The sequence below is a fragment of the Salminus brasiliensis genome, chromosome 20, assembly GCF_030463535.1.
Source record: "Salminus brasiliensis chromosome 20, fSalBra1.hap2, whole genome shotgun sequence".
NCBI lineage: Eukaryota > Metazoa > Chordata > Actinopteri > Characiformes > Bryconidae > Salminus > Salminus brasiliensis.
The window spans coordinates 1592555-1608287 of record NC_132897.1 but is presented as its reverse complement, the minus strand read 5'-3'; the positions used below and the strand labels follow the sequence as shown (position 1 = coordinate 1608287).

Below are 15733 nucleotides of genomic sequence, written 5' to 3'. Positions count from 1 at the left end.
TAAGTTCTGAGTCTTGGTTCTAGATAGAACTGTTGCTTTATTAAAGCTTGGTTTGACCAATCAGAGCGGATTCTGCTGCGTTTTTTATTATCATACTAAAATTAGTTGGACATGGAGGGGTTAAACAGAAAGTCATATAAACAGAGTGATTCAGGGTGGAAGTTTGGTGTGGAACGCTCGGTTCTAGATAACCTCCCCCAGTCAGAACACAGTGTTCTACAGTGGAGGTGAAGGGAAGCAGACGTCTGAAGCTCTAATAATAAAAGCTCCTCACAGAAAGTTCTTCACCTAATGGTGATGAAGACGCTGCCTGATGCCTGAGACACTGTTCTACCAGAGTTCTGAGAAGAGTTCGGCTCTAGAACCTGCTTTTAGAACCAGATCATTAAAATGGTGGAGGCATACATGCTGCAGGGTGTAGTGCGGCTACAGAAAGTAGTCCCTAAAGAAAACTGCATTAGTTGAGATTCTGCATTGTTTTAATATCATCTAAATTCCATAGAAACTCAGAATGCTTCATCAAACAGGGAGAAATCACCAAATCTAAAATTTGTGTAGATGATTTAAAGCTCATTTAGACTTTTAATTTGAAATTTCAGACTTAATGTCGTTTTAAGGGCCTACAGGCTCCCTGACTACTAGACCAAAACCAAAACATTTCTCAATTGCTAACAAAAATGCTTTTATCTGCAGGTAGCTCGAGGATGAAGAACCAAGATGGTTCTTCTAATGGATATTAGATTTCTTTTTTTTCATATTTAAATAATATAACTATAATAATATAATTAGATATAACTAGAAAACAATTATTTTGAACCTTAAATAAATATATGAAATATTTTAATTACAAATGAAATATGTATTTAATATAAATTCAATATAAAAATGTAAAAGTACATTCAAATATTATATACATATATGTAGTAGCTGATGTATCTCCAAAATGCTCTCAGCAGCAACATATTAAATATCTGAATGTACTTGAAATATTATTAGGACTTTTCATTTGTAAATTCTTTAAAAATACGTAGGTTTAAGGACATGCTAACGCTCCGGTTTCTAGAAAATACCTTCAATTGGAAGCTTTACAGGATGTGGAGGTTCTTTAAACACATAAACACAGATTTATTAAACGCTGAGATTTAAAAATGCATTAATCCAGATCATTAATTTGGGCTTTTATTTTATAACTTTTAAAAGTCTGGTTGATAAATGTGTGTATTTGTTATTGTATTTATTTTTATCATATAAATCATTAGCATATAAAACTTCACAGGATTGGACAGTAAAAATAATATGGCTATGTTTGTGTTTGCGTAGTCATGGCGACAGACGTCTGCCTCCTTTCATCACCACTGTAAAGAAATTCATAAGAAATCCAAGTAGGTAAATTTCTCTACAGTGACGTTCTGCTGAGATTTCGAAAATGTGGTGGACTTCCCCTTTTAGCAGCAGCTTATGCCTGTGACGGGACGGGACTGACTCACATGTAGGCCCCCCCCACACACACACACACACACACATTGCATAGCCTTCATTTACATACTTACGAAGTTTCCGTTTCTCCTGAAGTTCTTATTCACTGCCACACAGACCCTCATGGACCCCCGCGCTAGGGGCCGGGTCTCTGTTAGCGCCGCCATGTGGCCGAATAGCTTCATCATTTCTTCTTTATGAATCTGTGGATTATTATTTTGAATGTATTGTGAACCTGCACGGCTGTTCTCCTCCCTCTGGTCTTCGAACCTGTGCTCTCACGTCTCCCCAGGCTTCAGAAAGCCCTCCTGCACCCGCGCACTCCAATGCATGTCACTTTCTCTCGTCCCGCCTGTCCGTCACAGTCCTGACCGGTCTTCATGAGAAGCCGAGCTCCTGGAAGTCCAGCTTCCTCCTGCTCGCGTCCTCCTCCTGTTCCTGCAGAGCTGGAGATGAGTGGAGAGGAATCGGGCCGAAATGCTGAAACGGTGGGATTTGGTCGGTATGAAGAGCAATATTTGTGAAACCAGGACTCCAAAAAAATTGCTGTAATTTAGTTCTTGTAATAAAGCTGTTTTTTTTCCAAGATGAAAGCTTTGATGTCTGCCTCGGTTTGTTGTGTTGAGAGGACTTCACACAAGACCTGCAACCACTAGAAAGCCCCTATTCGCTGAATACACTCACACCTAATCTGAATACTCCATTAACCAGGGGTGCCCCTTTATAATCCAGCTCATTTAAATCCTTTGTTTTTACCGCTGTGTTCTGGCAGAGCGCTCTCTGGCGCCCTCTAGGGCAACAAAAAAACGACCATATTCATCATTTGTGACAGTGGCAGTTTGCTGAGCCCGGGTATCGAACCCACAACCCTGTCATTGATAAGGAAGACCTCCAGACCTGAGGGTCTGAGCAGAACCGCTCTTCAGGGGGGAGGTGAGCATGGAGGGCATGAGCTCTGAGTGGGTTTGCACATAATCCCCACCTCAATCTCACATGGGTCCCATCTAGACCCTGTGTGCTTTGTACAGCCCATGTTCAACCCCTCCTGGTCCCATCACTGACCCTGGTGGGCTTCCATATGTGGGGCCAACGTGGAACCCTGGGAGAAGACGTTGTGGTTCCAAGTTGAGTGACCCATCCATACCCCACATGGACATGTTAGCTGGGCAGTGGCTAGTGTCCACAGAGGACTGGGATGTCTGGGAGTTCTGAGAAGGACATTTCAGCTGGAACGTCCTGTTCCTTCTCAGAACGTCCGGAGAGCCTTAAGAGCCCCGACACTAACAATGCTAACCTAGGACAATGCTAATCTGGGACAATGCTAACAATGCTAACCTATGACAGTGCTAACACTGTGCTAATCTGTGGACGTGTTTCCATGGTGTTTGGATGCTCAAAATACAGTATAATGTATTGTTATTAACTGGTATCGATAGCAATGCTAACCTGGGACAGTGCTAACCTGGGACAATGTCAACAATGCTAATCTGTGGACCTGTTTCCATGGTGTTTGGATATGCAACATACTGTATAATGTGTTATCGCCTGGTGTCACAAACAATGCTAACCTAGGATGGTGCTAACATTGCTAACCTGGGACAGTGCTAATAGTGCTAACCTGGGACAATGTCAACAGTGCTAATCTGTGGACATGTTTCCATGGTGTTCAGATGCACAAATACCATATAATGGGTTGTTATTAACTGGTATCACTAACAATGCTAACCTAGGACAATGCTAATCTGGGACAATGCTAACAATGCTAACCTATGACAGTGCTGACATTGCTAATCTGTGGACGTGTTTCCATGGTGTTTGGATGCTCAAAATACAGTATAATGTATTGTTATTAACTGGTATAACAGTGCTAACCTAGGATTGTACTGACAGTGCTAACCTAGGATTGTACTAACAGTGCTAACCTATGACAGTGCTGACAATGCTAATCTGTGGACCTGTTTCCATGGTGTTTGGATATGCAAAATACTGTATAATGTGTGATCACCTGGTATCACTAACAATGCTAACATAGGATGGTGCTAACAATGCTAACCTGGGACAGTGCTAACAATGCTAATCTGTGGACCTGTTTCCATGGTGTTTGGATATGCAAAATACTGTATAATGTGTTATCACCTGGTATCACTAACAATGCTAACATAGGATGGTGCTAACAATGCTAACCTGGGACAGTGCTAACAATGCTAATCTGTGGACCTGTTTCCATGGTGTTTGGATATGCAAAATACTGTATAATGTGTTATCACCTGGTATCACTAACAATGCTAACATAGGATGGTGCTAACAATGCTAACCTGGGACAGTGCTAACAATGCTAATCTGTGGACCTGTTTCCATGGTGTTTGGATATGCAAAATACTGTATAATGTGTTATCACCTGGTATCACTAACAATGCTAACATAGGCTGTGTGTCCATGGAGGGACGCTGTGATGTAGTTCCAGTGTATGCCCACTAGGTGTCCCTAGTGTTGCACAGTGTTTTTGAGCATCCTTGGTCAAAGTATCGGTTACAGTGAACAGTTCAGTGACTGGAAGATGACCTGATCTCCAAAATGCATCAAATTAAAGATGAAAATTGATAATTGAATATTTAATCAAGCTTATTTTTTATTTCTATCTTTTACAGTTTTAAAATGATACAACTAATTAAATTCTGCATGCTTTTGCTTCCAAACATGCCTGTGCTTATTTCAACCAAAAAGTTCTAAACCAATGGTGATCATCCTGACAACACCCTGACCTCATTAACGCTGAATGCAATCAAATCCTCACAGCAAGTTTTCTCCAAAATCTAGTAGAAAGTCTGTTGTTCCTCCAACAGAAGCAGGATCAGCTCTTTATAACACCTTGTTTGTAGCAGATACAGTGAATGAGCAGGTGTCCCAATACTTTTGTCCCTATATATATATATATATATATGCAGTAATAGTGCCGTTGGTGTGTCTGTAGTCAGTGTGTATTATTTTACTATGCTGGAGTCTGTGGTTTAATCTTTGATCTTTTTTCTTTTAGACACGTCCAAATACGTCCACACACCTCAACCACCTGCCAGCAGAGGAGCTGAGCTGCGGTTTGTCTGCAAACAGTGCAGCTATTCAAAACATATAGAGCTTTTAAACACAGCCCTGTCACTGTGTGTGTGTGAGTGTGTGTGTGTGTGTGTGGTATTTGACTGTACATGTTCCTGGTGTGTGTTCCCTGTAGGTGCGGCTTCACTCAGGGCCACTAGGAAAGCTGTTATTTGTGAGAGTCTGTAGGTTTCAGCAGTTCTGTGATTATTTAATATCTTTGAATAAACCTTCAAAAATAATCACAGAACTGTCTCATATAGTGAGATGTGATGTGTCCCATATAGCCTGTCCCATATAGTGGGATGTCATGTGTATCATATAGTGTGATGTCATGTGTCCCATATAGTGGGATGTAACATGTCTCATATAGTGGGATGTAACATGTCTCATATAGTGGGATGTAACATGTCTCATATAGTGGGATGTCATGTGTCTCATATAGTGGGATGTAACATGTCTCATATAGTGGGATGTAACATGTCTCATATAGTTGGATGTGATGTGTCTCATATAGTGGGATGTAACATGTCTCATATAGTAGGATGGATATATAGTGGGATGTAACATGTCTCATATAGTGTGATGTCATGTGTCTCATATAGTGGAATGTCATGTGTCTCATATAGTGGGATGTAACATGTCTCATATAGTGGGATGTGACGTGTCTCATATAGTGGGATGTAACATGTCTCATATAGTGGGATGTGACGTGTCTCATATAGTGTGATGTGACGTGTTTCATATAGTGGGATGTGATGTGTCTCATATAGTGGGATGTGATGTATATCATATAGTGGGATGTAACATGTCTCATATAGTGGGATGTGATGTGTCTCATATAGTGGGATGTAACATGTCTTATATAGTGGGATGTGACGTGTCTCATATAGTGGGATGTGATGTGTCTCATATAGTGGGATGTAATGTGTCCAATATAGTGGGATGTAACATGTCTCATATAGTGTGATGTGACGTGTTTCATATAGTGGGATGTGATGTGTCTCATATAGTGGGATGTAACATGTCTCATATAGTGGAATGTCATGTGTCTCATATAGTGGGATGTAACATGTCTCATATAGTGGAATGTCATGTGTCTCATATAGTGGGATGTAACATGTATCATATAGTGGGATGTAACATGTCTCATATAGTGTGATGTAACATGTCTCATATAGTGTGATGTCATGTGTCCAATATAGTGTGATGTAACATGTCTCATATAGTGGGATGTAACATGTCTCATATAGTGGGATGTAACATGTCTCATATAGTGGGATGTGATGTGTCTCATATAGTGGGATGTAACATGTATCATATAGTGGGATGTAACATGTATCATATAGTGGGATGTAACATGTCTCATATAGTTGGATGTGATGTGTCTCATATAGTGGGATGTGAAGTGTCTCATATAGTGGGATGTGACGTGTATCATATAGTGGGATGTAACATGTCTCATATAGTGGGATGTGATGTGTATCATATAGTGGGATGTGATGTATATCATATAGTGGGATGTAACATGTCTCATATAGTGGGATGTAACATGTCTCATATAGTGGGATGTGATGTGTCTCATATAGTGTGATGTGATGTGTCTCATATACAGTATATTGTAGTGTTAATGAGTGTAGAGCAGCTGGGTGCAGCAGACAGACTGTACAGTCCGGTTGAGGTAATGCAGACGGGAGCTGGGTAACTGAGCTACAGTAAAGGTGAAGTGGTGGAGCAGCGTGTGAATTATTTATCTCAGTAAACTGAAGCGTTCTCCCTGTCTTTAGAGCACAAACACAGCTCTGCAGATTATACTGTTTAAATATAGTGGGACAGAACCTCCAAGTCCTGTAAGTTGTGAGGTGGGACCTCCATGCACATCAATATGCCATGACCCCAATGACCCTCTCTTTGGTTCACCGGTTGTCCTTCCCTTGAAGCACTTCAGTACTGACCACTGCATGACCTGATGTTTTGGAGATGTTCTGACCCAGTCGTCTAGAACATCACACTTTGGTTCTTGTCAAAGTGTCTCAGACTTTCTCTTACGCCTGCCCATCACCTTCAAGAACTGACTGTTCATCTGCTGATACATGTATATGTTACCTGTGAACAAATACTATGGAACCATATGGTAACTTCCTCATTGACTTTTACATTTATAATATACAGTATTATATAATAGTATATATTAGAGGCAATATAAATTCTGCAATATAAATCACGGTTAATATCACATACCGAACAAAACAAACAAATACTGCATGATATGGTTATATAGTAAATTATTAGAGTGATCTGACTGTTTGTTTAAGACAGTTTCAGTTGATAAAGAAATAAGAGTGATCTGGCTGTTCTTGTAGGACAGTCCTCTTAGATGATGATGAAATAGGATTGATCTGGAAAAATAGGAGGACTGACTATTTCTTTAAGATGGCTAATTAGTTATTGCTGTTAATTACGAAATAGGAGAGATCTGGGGGATGTGTGGGATATAGGAGAGATCTGGGGGATATAGGAGAGATCTGTGGGATATAGGAGAGATCTGGGGGATATAGGAGAGATCTGGGGGATATAGGAGAGATCTGGGGGGATGTTGAGAATATACATAGGGAATATACATATATAATCATATATATATGATTTGGAGAATATAGTGGATATAGGAGAGATCTGGGGTATATAGAAGAGGTCTGGGGGATCTGTGGGATATAGGAGAGATATGTGGGATATAGGAGAGATCTGGGGGATCTGTGGGATATAGGAGAGATCTGGGGGGATATAGGAGAGATCTGTGGGATATAGGAGAGATCTGGTGGAGGTAGAAGAGATCTGTGGGATATAGGAGAGATCTGTGGGATATAGGAGAGATCTGTGGGATATAGGATAGATCTGTGTGATCTGTGGGATATAGGATAGATCTGTGGGATATAGGAGAGATCTGTGGGATATAGGATAGATCTGTGGGATATAGGAGAGATCTGTGGGATATAGAATAGACCTGTGTGATCTGTGGGATATAGGAGAGATCTGTGGGATATAGGATAGATCTGTGTGATCTGTGGGATATAGGAGAGATCTGGGGGATATAGGAGAGATCTGTGGGATATAGGAGAGATCTGGGGGATATAGGAGAGATCTGGGGGATCTGGGGGATATAGGAGAGAAATGGGAGATGTGAATAATATACATAGAGAATATACATATATAATCATATATATATGATTTGGAGAATATAGTGGATATAGGAGAGATCTGGGGGATGTGGGGGATATAGGAGAGATCCGGGGAAATATAGGAGAGATCTGGGGGATATAGGAGAGATCCGGGGAAATATAGGAGAGATCTGGGGATATAGGAGAAGTCTGGGGGGATATAGGAGAGATCTGGGGGGATATAGGAGAGATCTGGGGGATATAGGAGAGATCTGGGGGGATATAGGAGAGATCTGGGGATATAGGAAAGATCTCTGGGATCTGGGGGATATAGGGGAGATCTGGGGGATATAGGGGAGATCTGGGGGATCTGTGGGATATAGGGGATATCTGGGGGATCTGGGGGATATAGGGGGGATCTGTGGGATATAGGGGAGATCTGGGGGATCTGTGGGATATAGGGGAGATCTGGGGGATATAGGGGAGATCTGTGGGATCTGTGGGATATAGGGGAGATCTGGGGGATCTGGGGGATATAGGGGGGATCTGTGGGATATAGGGGAGATCTGGGGGATCTGGGGGGGATATAGCAGAGATGTAATGTGTCTCATAGAGTGTGTATAAATATTACCTGTGACTAATAGTATGGCTCCATATGGTAACTTCCTTATTGCCTTTTACATTTATAATATATTATATAATAGTGTATATTAACACAGTTAATATTACATACCAATCAACACAAGCTAATTCTGCACTATATGGACACGGTTACTAATGTGGTGCATTATTAATGTGTAGTGTGAGCAGGGCTGGTGAGCAGGGCTGGTGAGCAGGGCTGGTGAGCAGGGCTGGTGAGCAGGGCTGCAGTAGGAAGTGTGAATCACAGGCAGTGGGAGAGAAACAGGCCGGACTCAGACCACCGCTCTTCCCCGGTAAGCTCCCTCCCGGGCCGCTGTCCCTCCTCTTTAATTCAGGTACTGGGTCTATATTTAAACTTCTCTGCGGGCTTCTGTTTTTTCCACGCTGGCCGGCCGGTCAGTGGACGCGCTCTGCGGGATTAAAGGCTTAACAACCCGGCAAAGGCAGCTCTAAGCCCCGGCTAAGAAGGTCAAGCCTTTAGCATCCGCCGCAGCATCGCTAGCCAGCTGCCGCTGCTCTACGTTCATCTGTTAGCTTGGTTAGCTTAGCAGCAGCGGCTCCGTTCAGCTGACCGACTGTGCCGAAATGGAGTGGGCGAGTCAATTATGCGTGAGTGGCTAAAACCAAACAGACGGTGTTTGTGGTTATAAATGTTTACCTGTTTAGTTTAGTTTATTAAAAGTGTGTGGATGATAGCATTAGCCGCGTTAGCTTAGCCTAGCCTAGCCTAGCCTAGCGTAGCGTAGCTTTACGAGTGTAGCCAGCTCAGCTCAGCTCAGCTCAGCCTGCTGTTTGCACTTTATTTGTTATAATAAATGATGATGATGATGATGATGAAGATGATGGCAGTATAAACGTTACAGAACAATCAGCTAGGTGGTGGAGTGATTTAGCATTAGCTAGCTTAGCTTACTGTTATGTAGCCTGGCTTTAGTAAACATGTAGCTCATGTAGACTGATGATGAAGACCAGAGTGATCTGGAGAGTGAGTATAGGAGTGATCTGGAGAGTGAGTATAGGGGTGATCTGGAGAGTGAGTATAGGGGTGATCTGGAGAGTGAGTATAGGGGTGATCTGGAGAGTGAGTATAGGGGTGATCTGGAGAGTGAGTATAGGGGTGATCTGGAGGGGATAGGAGTGATCTGGAGAGTGACTATAGGAGTGATCTGGAGAGTGACTATAGGAGGGATCTGGAGAGTGACTATAGGAGGGATCTGGAGAGTGACTATAGGAGGGATCTGGAGAGTATAGGAGTGATCTGGAGAGTGAGGATAGGAGTGATCTGGAGAGTATAGGAGGGATCTGGAAATGGGGATAGGAGTGATCTGGAGAGTGACTATAGGAGTGATCTGGAGAGTATAGGGGTGATATGGCCGTTCCTTTAAGACAGTTTCAGCTGATGAAGAAATTAGAGTGATCTGGCTGTTCTTGTAGGACAGTCCTCTTAGATGATGATGAAACAGGAGTTGTCTGACTGTTTTTATAAGATGGATAATTATTTATGGCTGTTAATTGCAAAATAAGAGAGATCTATGGGGACGTAGGTGAGATCTGGGGGACGTGGGTGAGATCTGGGGGACGTAGGTGAGATCTGGGGGACGTGGGTGAGATCTGGGGGACGTGGGTGAGATCTGGGGGACGTGGGTGAGATCTGGGGGGCGTAGGAGATATAGGAGAGATCTGGGGGACATAGGAGAGATCTGGGGGACGTAGGAGATATAGGAGAGATCTGGGGGACATAGGAGAGATCTGGGGGACGTAGGAGAGATCTGGGGGACGTAGGAGATATAGGAGAGATCTGGGGGACATAGGAGAGATCTGGGGGACGTAGGAGATATAGGAGAGATCTGGGGGACATAGGAGAGATCTGGGGGACGTAGGAGATATAGGAGAGATCTGGGGGACATAGGAGAGATCTGGGGGACGTAGGAGAGATCTGGGGGACGTAGGAGAGATCTGGGGGACGTAGGAGATATAGGAGAGATCTGGGGGACATAGGAGAGATCTGGGGGACGTAGGAGATATAGGAGAGATCTGGGGGACATAGGAGAGATCTGGGGGACGTAGGAGAGATCTGGGGGACGTAGGAGATATAGGAGAGATCTGGGGGACATAGGAGAGATCTGGGGGACGTAGGAGATATAGGAGAGATCTGGGGGACATAGGAGAGATCTGGGGGACGTAGGAGATATAGGAGAGATCTGGGGGACATAGGAGAGATCTGGGGGACGTAGGAGAGATCTGGGGGACGTAGGAGATATAGGAGAGATCTGGGGGACGTAAGAGAGATCTGTGGGATGCAGGAATTGGGGACGTAGGGGGGAACCGGGGGACGCAGGAGGGGAGTGGAGGAATAGGACGGTGTGAACTGGCTTGTTGAGCTGTTAACAGTCTGTTATTTGAGCCGACAGCCCTGTGAGACGCTTCCACCTGCTAATTAAGCTGGATAACTGTGGACAGTGTTGAGATCAGGGAACCTAATCGGAATTAGAGAGCTGTGGTTTAGGTGTCTACAGTGTGTGTGTGTGTGTGTGTGTGTGTGTGTGTGTGTGTGTGTGTGTGTGTGTGTGTGTGTGTGTGTGTGTGTGTTCGTGCCACTGTAAACACTGTCGTCATCAAATCAGTCCACGAACACAGCAGTAGTTATACTGTCTATTGCACCGACCCTGGAGGACCCCCTGTTCTACACACGAACTTCAAGAGCTAGATCATCAGTGCTGTTCACCTGCCGGTGGTTTTAATGTTCTGGCTGGTTATCCCATGAAGAGCGTCATGCAGATTCATGTCTCTATGGGTTCACATTGCTCAGTGTGTCCAGCCACAGCAGTTCACATTTTGGACACTAACGTGTATATGTATATACTCGTGTACTGACCAGTTCACACATTTATACACTATATGGACAAAAGTATTTGGACACCCACTCATTCATAAGGTATTAAAGAGCTGATCCTGCTTCTGTTGGAGTGACTGTCTCTACTGTCCAGAGAAGAAGACTTTCCACTAGACTTTGGAGAAGGAGCATTAGTGAGGTCAGGATGTTGGATGTCGTTAGACGGGGTGTCCCCAAACATTTGGACACATAGTGCACCAGCCTACCCCATAGATCAAAGCTTACCAGTTATACTGGTTGAACTGGTTAGCCTGCTGCAGTGGTCACCAGCGCTCGTCCTGAAGGTCTGCATTCCTGTCCATCTAATTACTGCCCTCAGACTTGCCTTAGATTTGCCCACTCACTCACCCACCCAGCCGGCCACTCACCCACCCAGCCGGCCACTCACTCACTCACTCACCCACTCAGCCAGCTAGCCAGCCAGCCATCCACTCACTCGCCCACTCACTCACTCACTCACCCACTCACTCTACTGCCCACCCACTTGGCCACCCGTCCAGCGAGCCACCCACCCACTCAGCCACCCGCTCCGCCCCCTGGACAGCCAGCGACCCACCCAGTCAGCCAGCCAGCCAGCCAGCCACCCACCGACTTAGCCAGCCACCCACTTGGCCACCCGGCCAGCCACCCACCCTCTCACTCACTCACTTACTCACCCACCTACTCAGCCACCCGGACAGCCAGCAAACCAGCCACCCAGCCACCCACTCGGCAGCATCAGAAGTTTCTGAGACTCATCAGCAGCTTGTGTGATTGGGGTCTCGCATGTCTACACCTAACACTGGACCAGGTCTCAGCTTCAGCTGTGAAGAGAAGACCTGCCGGCTTGTCTGGACCGAGCCGCACTGCCAGTGGGCTACTTTGACAATATTGAAGGTGTTCTAAAACTTTTGCCCTGTAGCGTGCGAGAGGTACCGTGAGGAACGAGGAGAGCTTGGAAAGTCAGTCGAGCTGGAACCCGACCAGGCCCTTTGGTCCACGGCCTCTGCTGATGTTGCTGATGTTTGGATGGCCCCTGGGCTCTGAGGGTGAGGGTTAGAGGGAGATTCTGGACAACAGGAAACAGAGAAACTGCTGTGTTCGGCAGGGTAGAGGGGAAGCGGGACTCTTGGAGTCGAGGATGGCGAGCTGACTAAGGAACAAACAGTTCAGAAGTGTGTTTCTGCTTCTGTACGGGCTTTAGTTTTTTGGTCTCTGGACGTGATTGAACACCCAAAATCACCCTAAACCAGCTCCTACTGTTAATGAGGAATTCAGCTGGAAGCAGAGCGAGTGTAAACCCTCGCTAAACCAGTCTGCTAAATCCACACAAACGCTAACACCTCACAGTACAGTCCCTTCAAAACACAATAAATTGACAAAAGTATTGGGACACCTGCTCACTCCATATTTCTTCTGAAATCAAGGCTATTAAAAAGACATTCTCCTGCTTCTGTTGGAGTAACTGTCTCTACTGTCCAGAGAAGAAGGCTTTCCACCCGATTTTGCAGGAGCATTGCTGTGAAGATTTGATTGCATTCATCCACAGAAGCTGTTGTGAGGTTAGGATGTTGGATGGATGATCATCACCCCACCTCATGATCCCCAACTCATCCCAAAAGTGCTGGAAGGAGCGCCACCACCACAGTTCCTCCAATGCTCCACACCTTCTCAATGCTGGGTGGCTTTATACCCCCCTCTAGCCCACACCTGGCATTAGTTCACCCAGGGTGATCTTCTCCAGAGAGTCCTATTCTATTGCCAGTAGAGCATTTGCACATCTGGGTCAGCAATGGGTGCAACTTTGCAAAAGTAGTAGAAGGGGTGTCCACAAACATTTGGACATGTAGTGTATCTATAGTGTCTCTCATTGTTTACATTGGGGGGGGGGTCTTGGTTACAGTAGCACAGTAGTGTATGACACTACCGCCACCATGTTTGGAGGCTGCATTCTAGAGGTTGATCTGCTTCTGAACAGAGCTCTATTACGCCACAAAGGGGAGATTCAGATAATACAGAAGTGAATTCTGGGGCTTCTACCTATAATTCCATCATCACACACACTCACCATGAAAACACACACTGCTGTGGTACAGGAACGTCTTCAGAGGGACTCTGGAGGAGATCAGAAAGCACAGTGTTACTGGATCTTGGTATAAATATGCCCGCTGTAGAGGTGAGGGTCACGGGGATGGAGCTGGAGCTTCCTTTAATTGTCCTGAATTTGCACTTTTGGAGTTTCCTGTTTCTCCACTATTGTCTTTTTTTATTTTTTAATGTTCTTGCTGCCTCACGTCTTCTCGCAGGTCATAGCTGAAGAAGGTATATTTGAGAGAACATCGTATTTCTTTATTTTTATGCTGTTCTTGACTTGTGCCGTTCTTCTGTGCAGGAAAACAGAGGCTTGGGATCCAAGATGACGGACTCCAAATATTTCACCACTACCAAGAAAGGTTGGTTTCGTTGCCTTTTTGTTAGAACTGTTTTTATCATGTAACTGATTCATTAAATTCAGACTAAGATTAACTCTTATATTGGTGATTAGGGACGTCCCAATCAAGGTGTTGTACCCCTGATCCGATCCGAGTCTCTAAATGCTGACTATCGTCCGATACCGATCTGATCTTTGTGTTTCTGTATCTAATCCAGCCCCACATTATAGGTAGGCTAATGCTAATCCACAGCAGTAAACAGCAGTAAACTCACTGTTTTAGCGCCGGTGTCTGTAATCAGACTCGAGTCTAATCTGATCTGATCTCCTTTGTTTGCAGCAGCGTTTTAAACCTGGTTTTAAACTCGGTAGTGTTTCATATCCTACAGTCCAGTCTGACCGACCCACCTGACCATTCAGCTCCCAGCTCCTCTACAGCTCTGCAGTCTGATCACTTAGCATGTGAGCATTAGCGTTAGCATTAGCTTTAGCCTCCTCCTTGGTTCTGGATGCGCCGTTCAGAGCTGGCTTGGAGCTCCCAAAGAAAGGAGCTTGGTTCTCCTGCTGGTAGAACATTAGAGCAGTTCCATCGTAGTCTGGTTTCTAACCAGGAGGAACTCCGGAGTGAAGACGGGACGGGAGGAACGGTAGATCTTCCCAAGTGGAGAGAATGGAGGAGAAGATCGGACTGAGCTCAGATCCTCCTCTTCTGACAGATGAACTAACTCACTCTTCACCGGCGGCTCTGTGGACGTCTGCTGGTGCTGCCGGGTCACGTTTACGGCGAGGCTCTGCTGCTCCGCTAACGCTAAGCTAAAGTTTCCCTCTTCCCCCAACTTTCCGTTCCACCTTAAATAAGGCAGCAGTTCCGCTCTGCTGTTCGGATATACGCACTGTACCTGCAGCACTGTTTAAGGTGGAATGGAGAGAGTTAGCATTCGAGCTAACTTTAGCTCTAATGCTAGAGGCTCTTAAGCTCTTCCAGCAATTAGAAGGGGTGTCCAATAACGTTTGGACATGTAGTGTATGTGCTTTGGTGTGATAACATGTTATCATGTTTGGCACATGAAAGGGTGGATTGTCGCTGGGTGCAATCAAATCCTCACAGCAATGCTCCTCCCTCAAATCTACTACTCTGGGCAGTAGAGACAGTTACTCCAACAGAAGCAGGATCAACTGTCTCTTTAATGCCCTTAGTTTTAGAAGAGCAGGTGTCCCAATACTTTTGTCCAAAAAGTGTAGATTACGTTCGTCACTCTTTGTCCTCCAAACACACGCTGTTACACCCCTGATAAAGCGAGAGGGGTGTGTGTATGAGAGAGAGAGAGAGAGAGAGACTGACAGTGAGAGAGACTAAGAAAGAGAGAGAGAGAGAGAGAGACTGACAGTGAGAGAAACTAAGAGAGAGAGAGAGAGAGAGAGACTGAGAGAGAGAGAGAGAGAGAGAGAGAGAGAGAGAGAGACTGAGAAAGAGAGAGAGAGAGAGAGAGAGAGAGAGAGAGAGAGAGAGAGAGAGAGAGACTGACTGAAAGAAAGAGAGACTGAGAGAGAGAGACTGAGAATGAGAGAGAGAGAGAGAGAGAGAGAGAGAGAGAGAGGGATAAGAATGAGAGACTGACAGAGAGAGAGAGAGACAGACAGACAGAGAGAGAGAGAGAGAGAGAGACTGAGAGAGAGAGAGACTGAGACTGAGAGAGAGAGAGACGGAGCTTTTGAGATCCTTGGAGAAATCAGACTGAACATCTTGCTCGAGCTGAAGCCCCGGCTCGGCGTTTATATTCACACACTGGCGTCTCGCACTGAGCCTGATCAAAACTGTGTCTCTCGCCACCGTCTCCCCGCCCTGCCGAGGACGTCCTCTGTTTTTCTGACAGGCATTTTCACGCGAAGATGAGAGGGTACAGTGTGGACCGAGCGTGTGAAGATGAACTGGGTGTGGGGACACAGTCTTCTAGTGGCAGCACGGCACTAAAGCAGAGCTGCTGCAGTTCCTCAGAACCTTCTCAATGAGCTGGTTTATTACTCAGAATAGTACTCAGAATGTCCAAAAGACACCTGCTGAACCAG

The 15733-nt window shown here is 45.0% G+C and overlaps 1 protein-coding gene across 3 annotated transcripts in view; it reads left to right on the top strand.

Annotated features, from left to right (window-relative positions):
- The first annotated feature begins 8547 nt into the window (after positions 1–8547).
- The window catches only part of ap1b1 (adaptor related protein complex 1 subunit beta 1), a 44930-nt gene continuing 37744 nt past the window's right edge, over positions 8548–15733 (top strand). For 2 of the 3 annotated variants that reach the window (XM_072664565.1, XM_072664564.1), the window contains exons 1-2: positions 8799–8972; positions 13628–13688. In XM_072664565.1, coding sequence (XP_072520666.1) covers positions 8949–8972; positions 13628–13688 — 85 coding nt within the window. In that variant the 5' untranslated portion in view covers positions 8799–8948. Of the gene's footprint in view, positions 8657–8798; positions 8973–13627; positions 13689–15733 lie in introns of those variants that run through there. The other variant, XM_072664566.1, reaches the window with a different exon arrangement.